Raw genomic sequence first — 21,518 nt, 5'->3', positions numbered from 1 at the left:
AGTGAAAAATGTATCACACATTGATATGTTTTGAGGTATCCCTGTGCCACGCAACAATCCTCACTAGCTGATTTTGGTTATTTCCTACGCAAATTCTTTCTACATCAGTACAGAAACATACCCACTTTTGGACAAGCTTGCCCTGAAGGAATCTTATATAAAAGGTAATTGTAATATGTTTGTATTTGAATGTATTTATATAAGGTAGAGTTGCAGATGCGTGCTTATCATTAAACTGAAGCACTTTCCCAAAAACTAGAGACTCGACGTACTTCGCATTTCCAGATAGGCTACGAAATAAAAATGATAGAAATTGAACTGGTCACGTGATGGCAAACATGTCAGTGATCGTTGCTTTCCGGATGTTAGGTAATGTTGTTGATTAAGCTTGTTGGCTGGTGAAGACTATTGATTTTTATCCACTATTATAATAAAACTATTTCCAATTCTTCGTTACATTAAGCTTCCCCAGCCAACAAGCAGGAGAAGACTTTAGATTTTGCTCCCCTATGAGAATATTTCTTCGTCTTCTTTCGATTTTCGTGCTCGGTTTTCGTAGTTCGTAACGGTGCGAAACCTTCCTATTACCAATGGGCTAAAGTGACCCGAAGTAGCCTCAAGCCAGTTAGTATATACAGTAAGTTCGGATTTTATCGGTCTTCGGACTAGTTTACAGCCAAAACCAATTTGCGGCCCATAATGGGAGAAATCAGGTAAGCATTAGATCCTGGAGTAGCGTCAACTTGGCCTTATCAATTTTCAGCCAGGCTTGATGTTCCCATGCGTGTGGACTGTTTGACTCGATTATTGCCGTGATGTAATAAGTACAGGTAGGTTTATTGTACATGCAGGCCTATGAACTTCAGGACAGACCTTTTCCAGCTGGAGATAATGCCCAATGCGAAAATTCGAAAACATATGTTGTATCTTGTGTTCATACTCTCAACTGCCATTGGTATGGACACTGATGAGGATGATGAAGTTGATAGTCCTAGACTACCAAGACGTCACAACAGCTATAGTGTAACTGCACGATTGCGCCACGTCCTCGATTGCGAACATGCGATTGAACATGGTTGGCTGCTTAATGTGGCAGAGTATGCCAGACGCTTCGGGTTTGCAGTTACGTCATTGCGAAGATGGATAGCAAATCGGGAAATGTTAATGGAGCAGGCCGAGAACAATGCTCAAAGTAGGAGGGTTAGAAGCGACCACGACGGATGGTGGCCACAAGTGGAGGAGCAGGTTTACAACCGATTTCTAGAATTTCTCGTCTTGCCCTCCCCGTATCCAGAGTTGATCGGGTCCATGCTGCCGAGCTGGAATTCCACCGCTGGTGGGATGAGCTTCCAGGTGATGATAGAGAAAACTACCTTTTGAACCGACCGGAGCGGTCCATCTTTCTCTCCAGGATGGATCAGCGATTTCTTGAAACGGAAAGGTATTGTATTTCGTCGCAAGACAAGAAACACGACTTCGATTCCAGTTGACGCTAATGAGCGTGTCCGCCGATTTCAAGGAAACGTCAGGGATAGAGTGAGGCAACATGCAATTTTCAATATGAATCAAACCTTTTGTCAGTTGGACTTTCTGCCCATGTATACGGCAGCTACTCCGGGACAGAGGGATGTTGACGTTAAAATTTCAAGGGGCAATACTAAACTAGGATGCACCGTTGGGTTGACATTTGGATCTAATGGGGAAAAAATGCCAGCCCATATTGTGTTCAGAGAACCAGGCTTCTTCCGAGAAATTCGTGGACTTGGAAACATTCCTGAAAATGTCCGCGTCACTTCATCACGGTCAGGGTGGGGGAATCATGACACACTCCAACATTGGCTTGATGAAGTCTTTTTTTCCATTCATTGGTGAGTTTGAACCAAATACAAGGCTTTTACTCTTAGATCAGTTAAGACCTCACTTGGCTGATGAATTCTGTGCCCCTATTTTAGGAGCTGGTGTGCTCCTTGATAACATTCCCGCGCGGTGCACATCTATGAGTCAACCTTTGGACTTGACCATTATGAGGGCATTTAAAGCTCACGTCAGCGCCGCTGGAAAGACTGGAAGCATGCAAATACTGCAGCCGATGGCACCAGTCCCAGAATACCCCTTGCATCTGTTTTACATAGCCGAGCTTGGGATGACGTCCCTCCTGAATCCACAGCACGTGCATTTTAGGTAGCCGGACTCGTCCCGAATGAAAACGGGGAGTACAGAAATATTGCTAATGACCTTCTCGAAGATGCAGATGAAGATGCTGAGGACAATGAGATTGATTTTGATGACCTTGAAAATAATGATCCAGGTGATGCCTTATACTTCCACTGTTCCCATGGTCAGAAATCTGAATGTACCTTAAAAGTAATGAGAATTGATTTAGAAAAGGACATTTTGAAAAACCGAATGTACTGAATTTTTCATGATTGGAAATAAAGTGTAATTTCGGACAGGTCAGCTTTAGTGTTGGTCAGTCATCTACTGATCTAGGCCCATTCAAAGTTAAGTGATCATTCAAATCAGAATGCATCAATGCTTTCTTCAAACTTTGGCTTACTCATGTCTTTTTCAAATGGCATGAATTGAACATTTTCCTATGACAGGACAATCTGTCCTGATCGTGTCATAATATTCCTTGCGGTAGTGTGTGCTTTGAACACCCCTCTTGTACCCATTACGCACACTTTAATAAGGTTTGGCCTAACTTGCGAAAAGACGGATAAAATTCAAACTACTTACTGTATATGTACTGTGATATACAAACGGTATATCCGGATCAGATCCATCAAGCTTGTAATCCAGAAGAGCTAACAATCATATTATAATAACATTAGTATTTGTAATATTTCTAATAAGCGTTTGTGAAACAAGTACTAGAACCCATAAACGACAGTTTCTTGCAGCAAATACTTCAACTACATGTATAATGACTTTAATTAAGAACAGCCCCCCCCCCCCCCCCCGTACGTGGTCACAAGCATTTCATCTTTCAGCATTAACACATGTTCGTCTGGCCCATCATCGGTGTTCTAGGCCGAGGCCAGTTGTTCAAACATGTTAGGTCACGAATATAGCGTGTATTATGACTTCACGTTATGTTCGTAAGTTAACGCCAAATCACTGACTAACTTGTTGGGAACAACAATGCCCTTATATCGTGGTCTCTATCTTACCTTTCGGGGGAGAGCCAGCAGTCACACCTCCTATATTAAGTGTTATAAGCACACAAATGCACATAAAGTATGACCACGAAATCATCGCTGATGCGACCATCAAACACCAACAAAAGTTGAAGTCTCATAACATCACATTTTTGGAATCTATGCCATGATTCCGATCAACTGTCATAATCGGTCTGACTCTTGTACCAAGTCAGATCCGACATCGTGCCTTGAACCATTTGGAAAATAACGATGGGATGTCCAGTTTTGCTTTGAATTCGCCGTTGTAATATTACATTATATGAACTATATGAATTCAATACGTTTAATATCTATATATTATATTGATCGAGTTCTCGCTATGAGAAACAAAATGTTTCTTGTGTCTTTGTTATTAATAAATCATTTTTTGCTTGAGTGGAAAGTATAGATTGAGTTTGAAAGGATATATCGGGTGGCCAATAAAAAAGGTATCAATCTTTATCACCTGTAATTTCAATGATCACAATTTGGAATAACTTTCAATTGTATTTACAGCAATGCTCTCGTTGTTTGTGTGTGTGGTACATATCATTAATTTATAAGAGCGAAAGTCAAAATTTGTACAAATATCCAAGTCATCATTTACGATGTAGATTTTTCAAGACTTTCGATGAGTCATCAATATTGAGCTGTTAGTGACTAATTCCGTCATTATTATCGTCTCATGCGTTATATGAGTCGGCGTTTTTCTTCATTAGTTTGCCTTTCTTACAGGTCTAACTTGTTATCAAACGCATCAACCAAAAATCCCCGCAGATTTCAAGCGATTTATACTTTCAGCATTACGATTTTCCCATTTCCTTTTCCTTTTCCCCTTGACACCCGAACTTTCCGTACAGACATCCTGGGAGCATATTATCATTTTGCAGCTCCACTCGCTGTGATTTATTTTCAAAATTCCTGTAGTTGATATCGGCTTGACGTCGCTGCATAGTTACCTGTAGAGGGGATTCACCCTGCATGGCGGAGAGCTTTTACTTTCAGGGATAATAGGTAATATGTGAAGTTGTACAAGTGGGTTAGATTTTTCAGTCACGTAACTAATTTGTACCACGTTGATGAGCTACCTTGTCTTTTGTTTATCTCAGTCGTTAGCTCGCAACTCTCTTATTAGCAATGCTATCGTCATGCCATTTTCAGAGAAGATGGGTCAGATGATTTACAACAACTTGTTTTCAATGAAAATGTAATATCTTGCTTTGTTCCTTAGATAGTGAGCTCTATTACTTTAGGTACATGCAAATTTCTGTCGTTGATATCTGGTTGTCGTCGCTCCATAATTATTTAAAGATGAGATCGACACAAATACTTTGTAAACCGCACAACTGGTCCTTCTGACTTCGTAAAGGAACCCGAGACACTTTTCTACCTCACTAGTCATGAATTGTCTCAAGCATTCTCTGGTACAATCAAGCTTAGATCGAATATGTTCCACAACTACTAATTCTTGTAAAGTTTCGTGCACTGTACCTTGTTTGGTGAACAAGAATGCTACGGAAGAGTGGAAAGCATTAACAAAACTTCCTTGACCCAGTATCATTGGTCTTGTGCCTGGTTTATACTTTGGCACATAGCTAGCTTTAGTATTCGTCTGATCGACAATTTACATATAAGGAACTTCTCTTTCTATAGACATATTACTATATACTGTAAATATATTGAACTCTGATCTGGATAGCTATTAAGCTTTTATTACTTGAAAAAGCTCTCGAGGTGTTTTCAGACATAAAGACAACTGCCACATTCATGAATAGGCCTATGCATTGTTTTCAGCAATTTCCCCTAGAGCAGCACAATATCAAGAATTAAGAAAGCTTTTGCGATATACCCTGTTCGGCATAATGTTCGCTGCAACTAATGCTGATGTTTCGGCAGCTATCTTGTTGAACAGATGCCAATATTTCTCAAATTGTACTATAAAGCTATTCCAAAGTTCATTATTGGAGGACACAAGAAGTTAATATCTAAATTTGAGCCGAAATATGCTTGTTCGGAGGACCGTTGGTATTAGTAATTGATGGGCAGTATTCCCAAGCTGTCGACTGCCCAGTCACCTCTATAAAGTTGTTTCCATCGACCAATTTCACGAAAAAAGGGAAAAATTCCAAATCTGCTCGAATTATCATGCTATTCCGATGTTAACTCCGATTTGAACCGAGTCAGCCCTCCATGCGTCGATCCTCTCCATGAGGACCGATACACTAGTAAGCCTCTGCATGGAGCCATGGATCTACGCTGTGACGTCTTGCTGTAGATATAGATGTTTCCTTTTTGCTTGATGAATCGGGGAGAGCCCCAAACAACCTCGGTGGCAGATGACATAACTTGTAATTGCTTGAACACATTAAAATACACTGGCAGTGCGTACATTCGTCATCTTTTCCTAAGTTAGCTTCGAACAATTAGAAAAGTGGGAAAGAAAAGGCGTAGTTTGCAAGGCTTCAGCCCAACAAATCACGGCAAAGCAACACTGCCTTCACTGCCTTCAGTGACCCTGTTGATGAGGTGAATTGTTGAGGGGGAACATTTACGAAAATCGTGTTTTTTATAACTAAGAGTACAAACAAAATTTAAAGAACGTCAAAAACATTCAGAAGTATAGTTTGCTACGAAACAGGAGAAAAATAAACCCATTCCTTTAAAAACAAGCTGCTTGTGCCGAAGAGGTTTGGGGACATTTCGCATGCTAAAAAATCTAAATATTGCCACAACTTGCATTTGTAGACTAACATTTCCATAGTATATTAAAATACCAACTTGCTGATAACGTATGATGAACTGCAGTAATATTGGCCATTGTCCTGATGTTTCCTGACACAAGAATTTGGTTGAACCATTCCGACCGATGCTGATTTTTTATTTCATTAGCGTAGGTATCTGATGATGCTCATTTACGACTGATTGGATAGTGAATTACAGTCGTCTAATGTCAACATGAATTCAAGTTTTCACAAGAAAATTACGTCTCCCAGCACAATAATATCCTAAAATTCCTAGTCAGACCAGTGCATAATATGAAAATAATAAACTCGTCTTCAAAGTCGTGGTGAAGCCCTCCGGCTCAGATAATTAACGAATTGACCAACCTACCTCTTTTTTTGCCCCTTAAAATATCAAGTTTTGTCACGATAGTTGGGTAAAACCTAAAATTCGACATTTGATTCATTTGAATGAATTTACCCAAAAATGAAACCTTTCTCCACATATGCGTTTTTTTATATCGGTGATACTCTGTCATTCTCAAGAGGTTCCCGTTCCTATAAAGTTTGACATGGGGCTTAGGAGTAGATATATTCCTGGTAATTGTAACAGCAAAATGCTGCCAACATTTGCGACTGACAATCGATTGATAGCCGACTGAAAAGTGGAAAAAGTGTCGTGCATTGATATGTTTTGAGGTATCCGTGTGCCAAACACCAATCTCCACTTCCAATTGTGGGTTATCTCCTACGCTAATTCTTTCTACATCAGTATAGAAATGTACCCACATATTCCACACATTCTGGGCAAGCTTGTTTTGAAGGAATCTTATATAAAAGGTAATTGTAATCTGTTTGTATTTGAATGTATTTATATAAGGTAGAGTTGCAGATGCGTGCTTATCATTAAACTGAAGCACTTTCCCAAAAACTAGAGACTCAACGTACTTCGCATTTCCAGATAGGCTACGAAATAAAGAAGATAAAAATTGAGCTGGTCACGGGATGGTAAACATATAAGTGATAGTTGCTTTCCGGTTGGGAGGTGATTGTTAATCAAGCTTGTTGGCTGGTGAAGACTATTGATTTTAATCCACTATTACAATAAAACTATTTCTAATTCTTCGTTACATTAGGCTTCCCCAGCCAACAAGCAGGAGAAGACGTTAGATTTTGCTCCCCAATGAGAATATTTCTTCGTCTTCTTTCTATTTTCGTGCTCGGTTTTCGTAGTTCGCAACGGTGCGAAACCTGCCTATTACTGTACCATAGCTACATGAAAAAACACTACTGAATTACCAGAAGAAACACAAACCCTGAAGCTGTTTTACACAAATACACAAACACACTTTATTTACATAAGCAACTTAGGTAATGGTCTATATGGTGGCAATGTAGAGCTCTCTGCTATGAATGACACTTGCACAAACACATCAGTCAGTCAATCTGGTTGAGAAACACATATCCAAAGAAGCTCCAACTCGTAGAAACACAGTTATGTACTCGTAGAACGTAGAAACACAGTCATGTACATGTCGATGACGTCACAGAAAAGTGCAAGCCCGGTACCGGAAGTGAGTGACAAAAGACAAGTCACGATTGCGCAAACAGGAAGTACAGATATCCGACGTATATCCACGTAAAACGTTGCGTATAAAGGTTACATGTAAAGGTGCTCCTTGCGGCCGCCACAGACACTTGTTACGAATGATGTAAGCAGTGCTACGAAATGTAGCCAAATGTATGGTCTATGCACACACGTGCTTGGCTCTATGCATAGTTACGAATTAAAGAATTGTCAAAGCTCGAGACACACAGTAAATCTTTCTTTCCATCAGTCGTGGAAAGAACGTAATAGAAATACTCAAAGTTCGGATCCTTGAACACGAATAAAAACACAGGAGCAAACGTCCTCCCGGTCTTCTCACACCACAGCTGTGTATACGAAATGGGGCGAGTATAAGAAAACTGATAGAAAATGAACCTATGCACTTACGTAAGAAGGTAAGTGCATAGGCCTAAAATAAACTTTGTTTGTAAACAAGTCTCTTGATGGCGTCCACCACAAGCCAGCACCATACATGTTGTAACAAAATAATTAACTCAGGTCCTATTTGACCAACAACCGAACATCCTCCCCTCTGAAAATCGAATTAACCCAAGTATAAAGATTTTCACTACAAACTAAAAACAAAATCTCTATGTTGCTTGCGCGCGCTACGCTTGTAGCATTTTACTATATGAATCGTTTGAACAAAGTATACTAGTAGTGCAAACATTATCATCGGAAATTGCAATGACTTCATCATGTCCTAATCTATAAGTAATAATCGTACGCGATAATCTACTGATTATCTACTGGTTCAAGTAACCTTAACTTCTGTACTGGTCGCCGTCTCAGACCAGCAGCTGTCCTCACTGTCACGGACCTCACTAAGTTGTCCCTGCCTGGGTGCAACTCTTCCACTTTGGCCAACGTCCAGTCTCCCTTTCGCATCCCTTCTTCTGCCAAAATTACAACGTCCCCAACTTGAAGGTTGTCCCTTACATCGGTCCACTTCCGCATCTGCTGGAGTTGGAGAAGGTACTCTGTTGTCCATCTGTTCCAAAATTGCTTCATAAGAGACTGTTGGTACCGCCAACGCTTGCCAAGTGTGGTCTGTGCTGTAACCTTGTCAACCTCCGGAAGAGACTGGGGCTTCGTCCTATGGCAAGGTGCCCCGGAGTGAGGGGCAACCAATCCTCTGTATCACTCGACACCATGGTCAATGGACGCGAGTTCACCATTGCCTCTACTTCCGTTAAAACAGTCATCAGCTCAATCAGGGTGAGCTTCGATTTCCCGAGAACCTTCTTCAATGGTCTCTTTACCGATCCAACCATTCTCTCGTAAAACCCACCGTGCCATGGAGCACGTTCAGTGATGAACTTCCAGCGTATGCCCTCTTGTTCTAACTTGTCTCTAACATCATCCTGCTTCTTGAAAATCTTCTGGACTATGTCTGACGCCTTCTTAAAAGTTTTAGCGTTGTCCGACAACATCATCCGACATCGTCCTCTTCGGCTCATCATTCTCCGCAAGGCCAACATAAACTGCTCAGTAGTCAGTGTTTCGACAAGCTCAAGGTGTATGGCCCTAGTCACCATACAGGAAAACAGACAAATGTACACTTTGCTTGTTGATTCACCTCCAACTGTGACCCTCACGAAGAGTGGCCCAGCAAAATCGACACCGACATTAGTGAATGCTGGTGCGATTGATATACGCTCCTCTGGCAAAGGTGCCATTCGTTGGTCGATCTTGAGAGGTTCTCGACAGGTTTTGCACGTATTGAGTATCCGCCGCACCTCTTGTTTCCCATGGACAATCCAATATCTGTTTCGTAGACTTGCTAGAGTCTGAGCCGCTCCAGGATGCAAGGTAATCTTGTGGTAATGCATCACAAGCATCTTCACGAACGAATTGTGAGTCGGAAGAACGATTGGGTGCTTCACTTCTTCTGGCAGTGGGGCATAGTTGAGGCGACCACCTACGCGGATAACTTGTGATCGCTTATCCCAATATGGGTTCAATTGGACGATGACACTTGTCTTCTCTACACTCTCTCCAGCTTTAAGCTTCTGTATCTCCTTCTGGAAATGCTTCTCTTGGGCCCATTGTATCCAATGAAGTTCTTCCTTCCTCCTCTCACTCAATCGATCACTCCCCTCATCTGGGACAGTGTCTACATCTTTGTTTGCTTTGTCTCTTCGGTATAGTGTGATCCAACTCCTCAATCTCATCATGACTCTGATGAATTTCTCATAGTCTGAAAATTTCTCCACATATTGTTCTACCTCGGAGTCCTTGAGTCTTTGACTGGGCAAAACCGCCAACGAGGTACTTGTTGTCTTCTTCTTCTCGTTAGCCTTCTCGGCTTCATTAGAGACCACAATTATTGGGGGCCACTCCGTTTCCTTTTGCCTCAGAAACAGTGGTCCATCCCACCACAGTGCGGAGTCGACCACTGCTCTCGCTGTGACACCTCGTGAGCATAGGTCCGCAGGATTAAGTTTGCCGGGAACGTATCTCCAATTCAGTGGTCTAACAAGCTGTTGAATCTCTGACACCCGATTAGCAACGAAAACTTGCCATGTATACGCTGGCTTTGAAATCCACTGCAACACGACCTGAGAGTCAGTCCAACAGATTGTCTTCTCTATCAGCAGCTTGAGTTCATTTCTGACGTATGTCACCAGTCTAGCATTGATGAGCGCGGCAATGAGTTCCAGCTCAGGAATGCTACGTCTCTTCCCAATAGGAGACAGACGAGTCTTTGAAAAGAGCAGTGTAGAATACTTCCTTCCAGATGGTCTATCTTCAGCCAAGAGATAGATTGCACTGCCGTATGAAGCTTCGCACGCATCGCCAAAACCATGGAGGGAGTAAATTGGATTCTGGAAATCTTCAGGTTTGAGGCATCGAGGAACTTTGATTTCATCGAGGATCTCAACTTGTTCCTTCCAAGCCCTCCATTCATGATCTAGCTCCTCGGGTAAAGGGTCGTCCCATGTCCCTTGTGTCAGCCATGTTCTCTGGAAAATCTGTTTTGCCTTTATGGTGAACGGAGAAAGCATTCCTAACGGATCGTATACTCTGTGTAACTGCTGTAGAACAGAACGACGAGTCTCCACCGGCCTATCGTCCATTCTCTCAAGGAAGGAAAACATGAGGACATCTTCACGTGGTGAGTATTTCACGCCCAGCGTCTTTGTGCTTTCCTCGGCAAATGTTGCAACCTTGTGAAATGAAGCTAAGTCTCTCTTTTCTAAATGAGATAGCGCCTCTGGCTTGTTCGAAATAAATTTTCGCAAAGAAAACCCTCCGTCATACAAAACAGTCTTCAAATCAGTTGTTAAAGTTGCCGCGTCTTCTACTAATTCCTCACCAGTAAGAACATCATCAACGAAGATGTTGTCTTCAATCTCAGCGACAGCTTTTGGATATGATTCCTTCTTTGTCTTCACGTGGTCAAGAATCGTCTGGATACTTGAGAATGGTGATGAAGTGAGACCAAAAGTCACCGTTGTTAAACGATAAACCTCCGGTTCCTTGGACTTGTCCAAACCTCTCCATAAGAACCTCTGAGAATCCTGATCCTCTTTTCTCATTTTAACTTGAAGGAACATCTTCTCGATGTCAGCCACTAATGCCACTCTGTGCCGTCTAAATCGCAACAAAACCCCTGGGAGATCCGGCTGCAATGCTGGCCCTGGCAGCAATGTCTCATTTAACGATACACCTTCATATCCAATCATGGACCCATCAAAAACAACACGCACTTTGGTCGTCGTCTTATCTCTTCGCACGACTGGATGGTGAGGAAGGTACCAAACCTGATGATTGTCAGGCTCTCTATCCTCCAATACCTTTTCGGCTCTTCCAGCTGAGAGCAGGTCTTGAATCTGAGCTTCATACTCGGATGCTAATCTGGGGTCTCTCTTCAGTCTCTTCTCGAGTCCTATTAGACGATTGGTAGCTAAGGCTCTGTTGCTTTTGAGGATCCTATCCTTGTAACTTGGATGACGTGGTAATCCAGTCACATAATGGTCTCCTACTCGTGTTGTCATCATTCGGTGTTGCTCCAAGGCCGAAGTCTCAAGTTCAGTCGAGTTCTTACTCTCATTAGGACGAATGCCCAGGTGTTCAAGGTCCCAATAACGGGTTGCCATCTCAGTTTCATTTCGTTCTTGGAAGCTGACGCGGTGGACACAATAAGTACGGTTGACTTCGGTCTGGGTTGAGTACGGCCCACATAGGATCCAGCCTATGTGAGTCTTCTGTGCCATGGGCGTTCCTGGAGGCCCTCTGATTCTCTTCTCTTTTAAGATGTTGAGAGTGTCTTCAATGCCCAGAAGAACATCCACTTCAGAGTTTGCCTGGACAGGAAATCTTTCCGCGAGCTGTAGACCCCTCAAATGACTCATCTTGGTGAAATCCACGTTGACAGCATTTATCGGAGCACTTGGCTTGTCCAAAATGTACGCAGAAATTTCGAAAACTTCTCCCTTCCAGCCAGGAAGAATTCCCGATAGATAGAACTTGACCTTCTCAGTAGTGGTAGCCATCACCTCTCCACCTGCCAAGATGAACTCACCTTCAACCTTGGGGCCTCTCAAATTCAATCTTTTTGCCATTGAACGGCTAATGAACGTAACACCACTCCCGGTGTCCAGTAACACGCGACCTTCCGCAACCCTAGACTTTGACTCAAGTTTGACTATGCCGCTCTGCATGACGACATTCGTTGAACCAGTAGACTTGACCAGTCCTGCAGTCGATTCAACTTTGTTCTGATGTAGTACCTTTGATGTAAGGTTAGAAGAACCTGATACATTACTTCTCGCAGCGTTGTCACTTCCACTTCTTTTCTCGAAGTGGAGCAAAGTATGGTGATTCTTCTTACACGATTTGCATCCCCTAGATCGACATGTTTTTACCATGTGGAATCTCGACAAGCAATTGAAGCAAGCCCTTGCTGCTTTCACACGCTCGCATCTCTCCTCAACACGCATCTTGGAAACGGACGGACACGAATAGGATTGGTGTGCATTATCACAAAAGACACACCGACTTTCGGTACTCTCCTGTGTTTGTGGGGTCACATTCAAGGCGTGGCCAGATGGACGCCTTTCAAATGATCTTTCCTTTTTTGGATCGTTTGGAAGGGACTCTGACCTTCTAGCAACCTTCACTGCATCTTGGATCTTCTCGATCAAGTCGTCAATTCGAATTGGAAGGTTGGACGGAGCTGTCGTTCTCTTTTCTTCTTTGATTCGTTCGCTGTCCCACTTTCTCACCAAACTCTTCGGCATCTTCCTCCTTACTAACGCAGTGAGAATCCAACTAGATCGGATGAGCTCTGGGTCATCGTGTGTCCTCTTCTTAATGTAATTCCAGTTTGCCACCAGTGTGTTCAGCACAGGATCCAACTCTCGAACTGTTGGACTTTTTACAACTGGAACACTAGCTATCTCATTGACAGCCTTCTCAATGCGAGCTAACACATCTCCGTAACGATTCTCTAAGAACTCGATTATTTCCTCGTAGCTTGGGTCTTTCAAACCCGACACCAACTTTGCTACCTCTCCATCGAGTAATGAAATTACAACATGAGTCTTCTCGACGTCACTGTACCCAGGTTTTCTAACCTCTGCATCCACAAGATCTCGCCATTGATCAAATAGCTCAGTATCGCCCTTGAATTTTGGGATCTGAATAACTCGCTTCTTGTGCGTCAGCGTAGAAAGAATTTCTTCTAGTTGTGTCTCAGAAACGCCAGTGTTCACTCCGGCGAGAGCCTTTGACAAGCTTTCTGCAAACATTTCTGGGCTGAACTCAGATTTAGCAGATTTTCCGGATGCTTCACTTGCTTCCTTCACAGGTGATAAACATGCCTCTAACCCTTGTATCGAAGCACACATATGATTGTACGCTTTGAGGTATCTCACCTCACCATCATCATCTTTCACCGCTTTTAGGCGAGCATCATTGTCTGCATGATAATCTATTTGATCCTGCACTCCTGATAACTCCCCATAAACTTCCTCAACCCTTTTGAATGAAGAAAGAGCTGTACGTATCGCTATATGCACATCTTTTTCATTAGACTCATCATCAGCAACAAGTGTTTCAGCTTCCCTAGCAGCTGTATCTGTCACAGTGATATATTTTGTGAAGCGACCTCTGGTGATTCGCCTCTTCTCAAGCAACTCATTTAAACTTGCCGCCATATTGTACTATTGTACTTGAGTATGAAAATAAAAACACACTGAGGGGAGGATGTTTTACACCGCACAATAAATGCTTTATACGAGATGACCGGTCGCAATTGGCACGCACCGTTTTTAATCAGCTAGTGCCAATCTCGACAAGTATGCTCCAAAGGTTTTCCACTTAAAACCCACGACGAAATGCTTAGATTCTTATTTAGAATCTCTATGTACACCCGATAGTCCTCGGCTCAACACTACCTTATGCACAAATATGTCACGTAACAATTTAATACCAGTGAATGAATGAAACACACGTAACGTTACTGATCACTATAAGAGTACATGTATATGCAACACATCATCAAATTATATGACCAGAGCACCGTTGCTCAAACAACTGAAAATAACAAATGCACTTATATGCATTTGGCCCATTTTGCAATACACAACTCTAACTCATTGAATAGAACATGATACCAAAATGTCGTACCGAATGAAATATGCCGTGTGAATAGTGATGACACGCACAAAACGACCACACCAGAATTGTAAATGAAAATGTAAGAAACAAGAAACACCTCATTCACATCTCATTCACAGTGACACACACAAGACGCATTCGCACATGACTCATTTACAATGACGCAAACGTAACGTTGCACGCACATAACGCATTCACACAACCGGAACGCTATGAAATACATGTAGGTATGAAAAGTGATGTCAGAAATGCATGAACTTGTGACATAGATCTCACAAAGACAACAAACAATCACCAATGAATGCTCCTGGAAAGAAAAATTGATCAGCAAAACAGCCTCGAAGAATGTGATCTGGATGAAAAAATCCGGTCGGAGAGACCAATGTACCATAGCTACATGAAAAAACACTACTGAATTACCAGAAGAAACACAAACCCTGAAGCTGTTTTACACAAATACACAAACACACTTTATTTACATAAGCAACTTAGGTAATGGTCTATATGGTGGCAATGTAGAGCTCTCTGCTATGAATGACACTTGCACAAACACATCAGTCAGTCAATCTGGTTGAGAAACACATATCCAAAGAAGCTCCAACTCGTAGAAACACAGTTATGTACCCGTAGAACGTAGAAACACAGTCATGTACATGTCGATGACGTCACAGAAAAGTGCAAGCCCGGTACCGGAAGTGAGTGACAAAAGACAAGTCACGATTGCGCAAACAGGAAGTACAGATATCCGACGTATATCCACGTAAAACGTTGCGTATAAAGGTTACATGTAAAGGTGCTCCTTGCGGCCGCCACAGACACTTGTTACGAATGATGTAAGCAGTGCTACGAAATGTAGCCAAATGTATGGTCTATGCACACATGTGCTTGGCTCTATGCATAGTTACGAATTAAAGAATTGTCAAAGATCGAGACACACAGTAAATCTTTCTTTCCATCAGTCGTGGAAAGAACGTAATAGAAATACTCAAAGTTCGGATCCTTGAACACGAATAAAAACACAGGAGCAAACGTCCTCCCGGTCTTCTCACACCACAGCTGTGTATACGAAATGGGGCGAGTATAAGAAAACTGATAGAAAATGAACCTATGCACTTACGTAAGAAGGTAAGTGCATATGCCTAAAATAAACTTTGTTTGTAAACAAGTCTCTTGATGGCGTCCACCACAAGCCAGCACCATACATGTTGTAACAAAATAATTAACTCAGGTCCTATTTGACCAACAACCGAACAATTACCATTGGGCTAAAGTGACCCGAAGTGGCCTGAAGCCAGTTACTATATACAGTAAGTTCGGATTTTCGGATCGGTCTTCGGCCTAATTTACAGCCAAAACCAATTTGAGGCCCACAATGGGAGAAATCAGGTAAGCATTAGATCCTGGAGTAGCGTCAACTTGGCCTGATCAATTTTTAGCCAGGCTTGATGTCCCCATGCGTGTGGTCTGTTTGACTCGATTATTGCCGTGATGTAATAGGTACAGGTAGGTTGATGGTACATGCAGGCCTATGAGCTTCAGGACAGACCTTTTCCAGCTGGAGAGACAGACCTTTTCCAGCTGGAGATAATGCCCAATGCGATAATTCGAAAACATCTGTTGTATTTTGTGCTCATACTCTCAACTGCCATTGGTATGGACACTGATGAGGATGATGAAGTTGATAGTCCTAGACTACCAAGACGTCACAACAGCTATAGTGTAACTGCACCATTGCGCCACGTCCTCGATTGCGAACATGCGATTGAACATGGTTGGCTACTTAATGTAGGAGAGTATGCCAGACGTTTCAGGCTGGCAGTCACGTCATTGCGAAGATGGATAGCAAATCGGGAAACGTCAATGGAGCAGGCCGAGAACAATGCCCAAAGTAGGAGGGTCAGAAGCGACCAGGACAGATATGGCCACAAGTGGAGGAGCAGGTTCACAACCGATTTCTCGAATTTCTCGTCTTGCCCTCACCGTCTCCAGAGGTGATCTGGTCCATGCTGCCGAGCTGGAATTCCACCGCTGGTGGGATGAGCTTCCAGGTGATGATAGAGACAACTATCTTTTGAACCGACCGGAACGGTCCCTTTTTCAGTGCTCTCCAGGATTGATCAGCGATTTCATGAAACGGAAACGTATTGTATTTCGTCGCAAGACAAGAAACACGACTTCGATTCTAGCTGACGCAAATGAGCGTATCCGCCGATTTCAAGGAAACGTTAGGGACACAGTGAGGCAACATAACCTTTTGTCAGTTGGACTTTCTGCCCATGTATACGGCAGCTACTCCGGGAGAGAGGGATGTTGACGTTAAACTTCTAGGGGCAATTCTTAATTAGGATGCACCGTTGGGTTGACAATTGGATCTAATTGGGAAAAAAAGTAAGCCCATATTGTGTTCGGAGAACCAGGCTTCATCCGAGAAATTCGTGGACTTGAAAACATTCCTGAAAATGTCTGTGTCACTTCATCTAGGTTAGGGTGGGAGAATCATGACACACTCCAACATTGGCTTGATGAAGTCTTTTTTCAATTCATTGGTTAATTTGAACCAAATACAAGGCTTTTACTCTTAGATCAGTTTAGACCTCAATTGGCTGATGAATGCTGTGCCCCTATTGTAGAAGCTGGTGTGCTCCTTGATAACATTCCCGCGCGGTGCACATCTATGAGTCAACCTTTGGACTTGACCATTATGAGGGCATTTAGAGCTCACGTCAGCGCCGCTGGAAAGACTGGAAGCATGCAAATACTGAAGCCGATGGCACCTGTCCCAGAATACCCTTTGCATCTGTTCTACATAGCCGAGCTTTGGATGACGTCCTCCTGAATCCACAGCACGTGCCTTTCAGGTAGGCGGACTCGTCCCGAATGAAAACGGGGAGTACAGAAATATTGCTAATGACCTTCTCGAAGATGCAGATGAAGATGCTGAGGACAGTGAGATTGATTTTGATGACCTTGAGAATAATGGTCTAGGTGATGCCTTATAATTCAATTGTTCCTATGGTCAGAAATCTGAATGTGCCTTAAAAGTAATAAAAATTGGTTTAGAAAAGGACAGTTTTAAAAACCGAATGGACTGAATTTTTCATGATTGGAAATAAAGTGTAATTTCGGACAGGTCAGCTTTAGTGTTGGTCAGTCATCTACTGATCTAGGCCCATTCAAAGTTAAGTGATCATTCAAATCAGAATGAATCAATGCTTTCTTCAAACTCTGGCTTACTCATGTCATTTTCAAATGACATGAATTAAACATTATCCTATGACAGGACAATCTTTCCTGATCGTGTCATAATATTCCTTGCGGTAGTGTGTGCTTTGAACACCCCTCTTGTACCCATTACGCACACTTTAATAAGGTTTGGCCTAACTTGCGAAAAGACCGATAAAATTCAAACTACTTACTGTATATGTACTGTGATATACAAACCGTATATCCGGATCAGATCCATCAAGCTTGTAATCCAGAAGAGCTAACAATCATATTATAATAACATTAGTATTTGTAATATTTCTAATAAGCGTTTGTGAAACAAGTACTAGAACCCATAAACGACAGTTTCTTGCAGCGAATACTTAAACTATAGTGACTTTAATTGAGAACAGCCCCCCCCCCCCCCCCCGTACCTGGTCACAAGCATTTCATCTCTCATTAACACATGTCCGTCTTGCCCATCAGCGGTTTTCTAGGCCGAGGCCAGTTGTTCAAACATGTTAGGTCACGAATATAGCGTGTACTTTGACTTCAGGTTATGTTCGTAAGTTAAAGCCAAATCACTGACTAACTTGTTGGGAACAACAATGCCCTTATATCGTGGTCTCTATCTTACCTTTCGGGAGAGAGCCAGCAGTCACACCTCCTACATTAAGTGTTATAAGTGCACAAGTGCACATAAAGTATGACCACGAAATCATCACTGATGCCACCATCAAACACCAACAAAAGTTGAAGTCAATCAACAGCACCTTTTTGGAATCTATGCCATGATTCCGATCAGCTGTCATAATCAGTCTTACTCTTGTACCAAGTCGAATACGACCTAGTGCCTTGAACCATTTGAAAAATAGCGATGGGATGTCCAGTTTTGCTTTGAATTCGCCGTTGTAATATTACATTATATGAACTATATGAAGTCAATACGTTTAATATCTATATATTATATTGATCGAGTTCTCGCTATGAGAAACAAAATGTTTCTTGTGTCTTTGTTATTAATCAATAATTTTTTGCTTGAGTGGAAAGTAGATTGAGTTTGAAAGGATATATCGGGTGGCCAATAAAAAAGGTATCAATCTTTATCACCTGTAATTTCAATGATCACAATTTGGAATAACTTTCAATTGTATTTACAGCAATGCTCTCGTTGTTTGTGTGTGTGGTACATATCATTAATTTATAAGAGCGAAAGTCAAAATTTGTACAAATATCCAAGTCATCATTTACGATATAGATTTTTAAAGACTTTCGATGAGTCATCAATATTGAGCTGTTTGTGACTAATTGCGTCATTATTATCGTCTCATGCGTTATTTGAGTCGGCGTTTTTCTTCATTAGATTGCCTTTCTTACAGGTCTAACTTGTTATCAAACGCATCAACCAAAAAACCCCGCAGGTTTCAAGCGATTTATGCTTTCAGCACTACGATTTTTCCATTTCCTTTTCCCCTTGACACCCGAACTTTCCGTACAGACATCCTAGGAGCATATTATCATTTTGCAGCTCCACTCGCTGTGATTTATTTTCAAAATTCCTGTAGTTGATATCGGCTTGACGTCGCTGCATAGTTACCTGTAGAGGGGATTCACCCTACATGGCGGAGAGCTTTTACTTTCAGGGATAATAGGTAATATGTGAAGTTGTACAAGTGGGTTAGATTTTTCAGTCACGTAACTAATTTGTACCACATTGATGAGCTACCTTGTCTTTTGTTTATCTCAGTCGTTAGCTCGCAGCTCACTTATTATCAATGCTATCGTCATGCCATTTTCAGAGAAGATGGGTCAGATGATTTACAACAACTTTTTTTCAATGAAAATGTAATATCTTGATTTGTTCCTTAGATAGTGAGCTCTATTACTTTAGGTGCATGCACATTTCTGTCGTTGATATCTGGTTGTCGTCGCTCCAAAATTATTTAAAGATGAGATCGACACAAATACTTGGTAAACTGCACAACTGGTCCTTCTGACTTCGTAAAGGAATCCGAGACACTTTTCTGCCTCACTGGTCATGAATTGTCTCAAGCATTCTCTAGTACAATCAAGCTTAGATCGAATATGGTCCACAACTACTAATTCTTGTAAAGTTTCGTGCACTGTTCCTTGTTTGGTGAACAAGAATGCTACGGAAGAGTCGAAAGCATTAACAAAACTTCCTTGACCCAGTATCATTGGTCTTGTGCCTGGTTTATACTTTGGCACATAGCTAGCTTAGTATTCGTCTGATCGACAATTTACATATAAGGAACTTTTCTTTCTGTAGACATATAACTATATTACTGTAAATATATTGGACTCTGATCTGGAGAGCTAATTAAGCTTTTATTACTTGAAAAAGCTCTCGAGGTGTTTATAGAAATAAAGATAACTGCCACATTCACGAATAGGCCTATGCATTGTTTTCAGCAATTTCCCCTCGAGCAGCACAATATCAAGAATTAAGAAAGCTTTTGCGATATACGCTGTTCGGCATATGTTCACTGCAACTAATGCTCATGTTTCGGCAGCTATCTCGTTGAACAGATGCCTATATTTCTCAAATTGTACTATAAAGCTATTCCAAAGTTCATTATTGGAGGAAACAAGCAGCTAATATTTAAATTTGAGCCGAAATATGCTTGTTCGGAGGACCGTTGGTATTAGTAATTGAAGGGCAGTATTCCCAAGCTGTCGGCTGCCCAGTCACCTCTATAAAGTTGTTTCCATCGACAAATTTCACCAAAAAAGGAAAAATTCAAAAATCTGCTCGAATTATCATGCTATTCCGATGTTGACTCCGATTTGAACCGAGTCAGCCCTCCATGCGTCGATCCTCTCCATGAGGACCGATACTAGTAAGGCGCTGCATGGAGCCATGGGTCTACGCTGTGACCTCTTGCTGTAGATATAGATGTTTCCTTTTTGCTTGGCGAATCGGGGAGAGCCCCAAACAACCTCGGTGGCAGATGACATAACTTGTAATTGCTTGAACACATTAAAATACACTGGCAGTGCGTACATTCGTCATCTTTTCCTAAGTTAGCTTCGAACAATTAGAAAAGTGGGAAAGAAAAGGCGTAGTTTGCAAGGCTTCAGCCCAACAAATCACGGCAAAGCAACACTGCCTTCACTGCCTTCAGTGACCCTGTTAATGAGGTGAAGGTTTGAGGGGGAACATTTACGAAAATCGTGTTTTTTATAACTAAGAGTACAAACAAAATTTACAGATCGTCAAAAACATTCAGAAGTATTGTTTATTAAGGAGCAGGAGAAAAATAAACACATTCCTTTAAAAACAAGCTGCTTGTGCCGAAGAGGTTTGGGGACATTTCGCATGCTAAAAAATGCTGATTTTTTATTTGATTAGCGTAGGTATCTGATGATGCCCATTTACGACTGATTGGATGGTGAATTACAGTCGTCTAATGTCAACATAAATTCAAGTTTTCACAAGAAAATTACGTCTCCCAGCACAATAATATCCTTAAATTCCTATTCGGACCAGTGCATAATATGAAAATAATAAACTCGTCTTCAAAGTCGTGGTGAAGCCCTCAGGCTCAGATAATTAACGAGTTTATTAACCTACCTCTTTTTTTTCCCCTTAAAATATCAAGTTTTGTCACGATAGTTGGGTAAAACCTAAAATTCGACATTTGATTCATTTGAATGAATTTACCCAAAAATGAATACTTTCTCCACACATGCGTGTTTTTATATCGCTTATACTTTGTCATTCTTAAGAGGTTCCCGTTCCTATAAAGTTTGACATGGGGCTTAGGAATAGACTTATTCCTGGTAATTGAAACAGCAAAATGCTGCCAACATTTGCGCCTGACAAGCGATTGATAGCCGACTGAAAAGTGAAAAATGTATCCTCCATTGATATGTTTAGAGGTATCCCTGTGTCACACACCAATCCTCACTTGCTCATTTTGGTGATTTCCTAGGCTAATTCTTTCTACATCAGTATAGAAATTTACCCACTTTTGGACAAGCTTCCTCTGAAGGAATCTTATATAAAAGGTAATTGTAATCTGTTTGTATTTGAATGTATTGATATAAGGTAGAGTTGCAGATGCGTGCTTATCATTAAACTGAAGCACTTTCCGAAAAAAACTAGAGACTCGACATACTTCGCATTTCCAGATAGGCTACGAAATAAAAATG

The 21,518-nt window shown here is 41.6% G+C and overlaps 1 protein-coding gene across 1 annotated transcript; it reads right to left on the bottom strand.

Moving 5' to 3' along the window:
* Positions 1-8,518: 8,518 nt before the first annotated feature.
* LOC135500981 (uncharacterized) lies at positions 8,519-13,675 on the bottom strand. Its single transcript, XM_064792701.1, has one exon. It carries the CDS (start codon positions 13,673-13,675, stop codon positions 8,519-8,521), a length of 5,157 nt encoding a protein of 1,718 aa, XP_064648771.1.
* Positions 13,676-21,518: the final 7,843 nt, after the last annotated feature.

The sequence above is a fragment of the Lineus longissimus genome, chromosome 17 (genome assembly GCF_910592395.1).
Source record: "Lineus longissimus chromosome 17, tnLinLong1.2, whole genome shotgun sequence".
Lineage (NCBI taxonomy): Eukaryota > Metazoa > Nemertea > Pilidiophora > Heteronemertea > Lineidae > Lineus > Lineus longissimus.
The sequence above is the reverse complement of the archived record's forward strand: the minus strand, read 5'-3'. Positions and strand labels throughout refer to the sequence as shown.

Coding starts and splice junctions, on each gene's coding strand:
- LOC135500981 (XM_064792701.1), bottom strand. CDS start 13,675: ATGGCGGCAAGTTTAAATGAGTTGCTTGAGAAGAGGCGAATCACCAGA.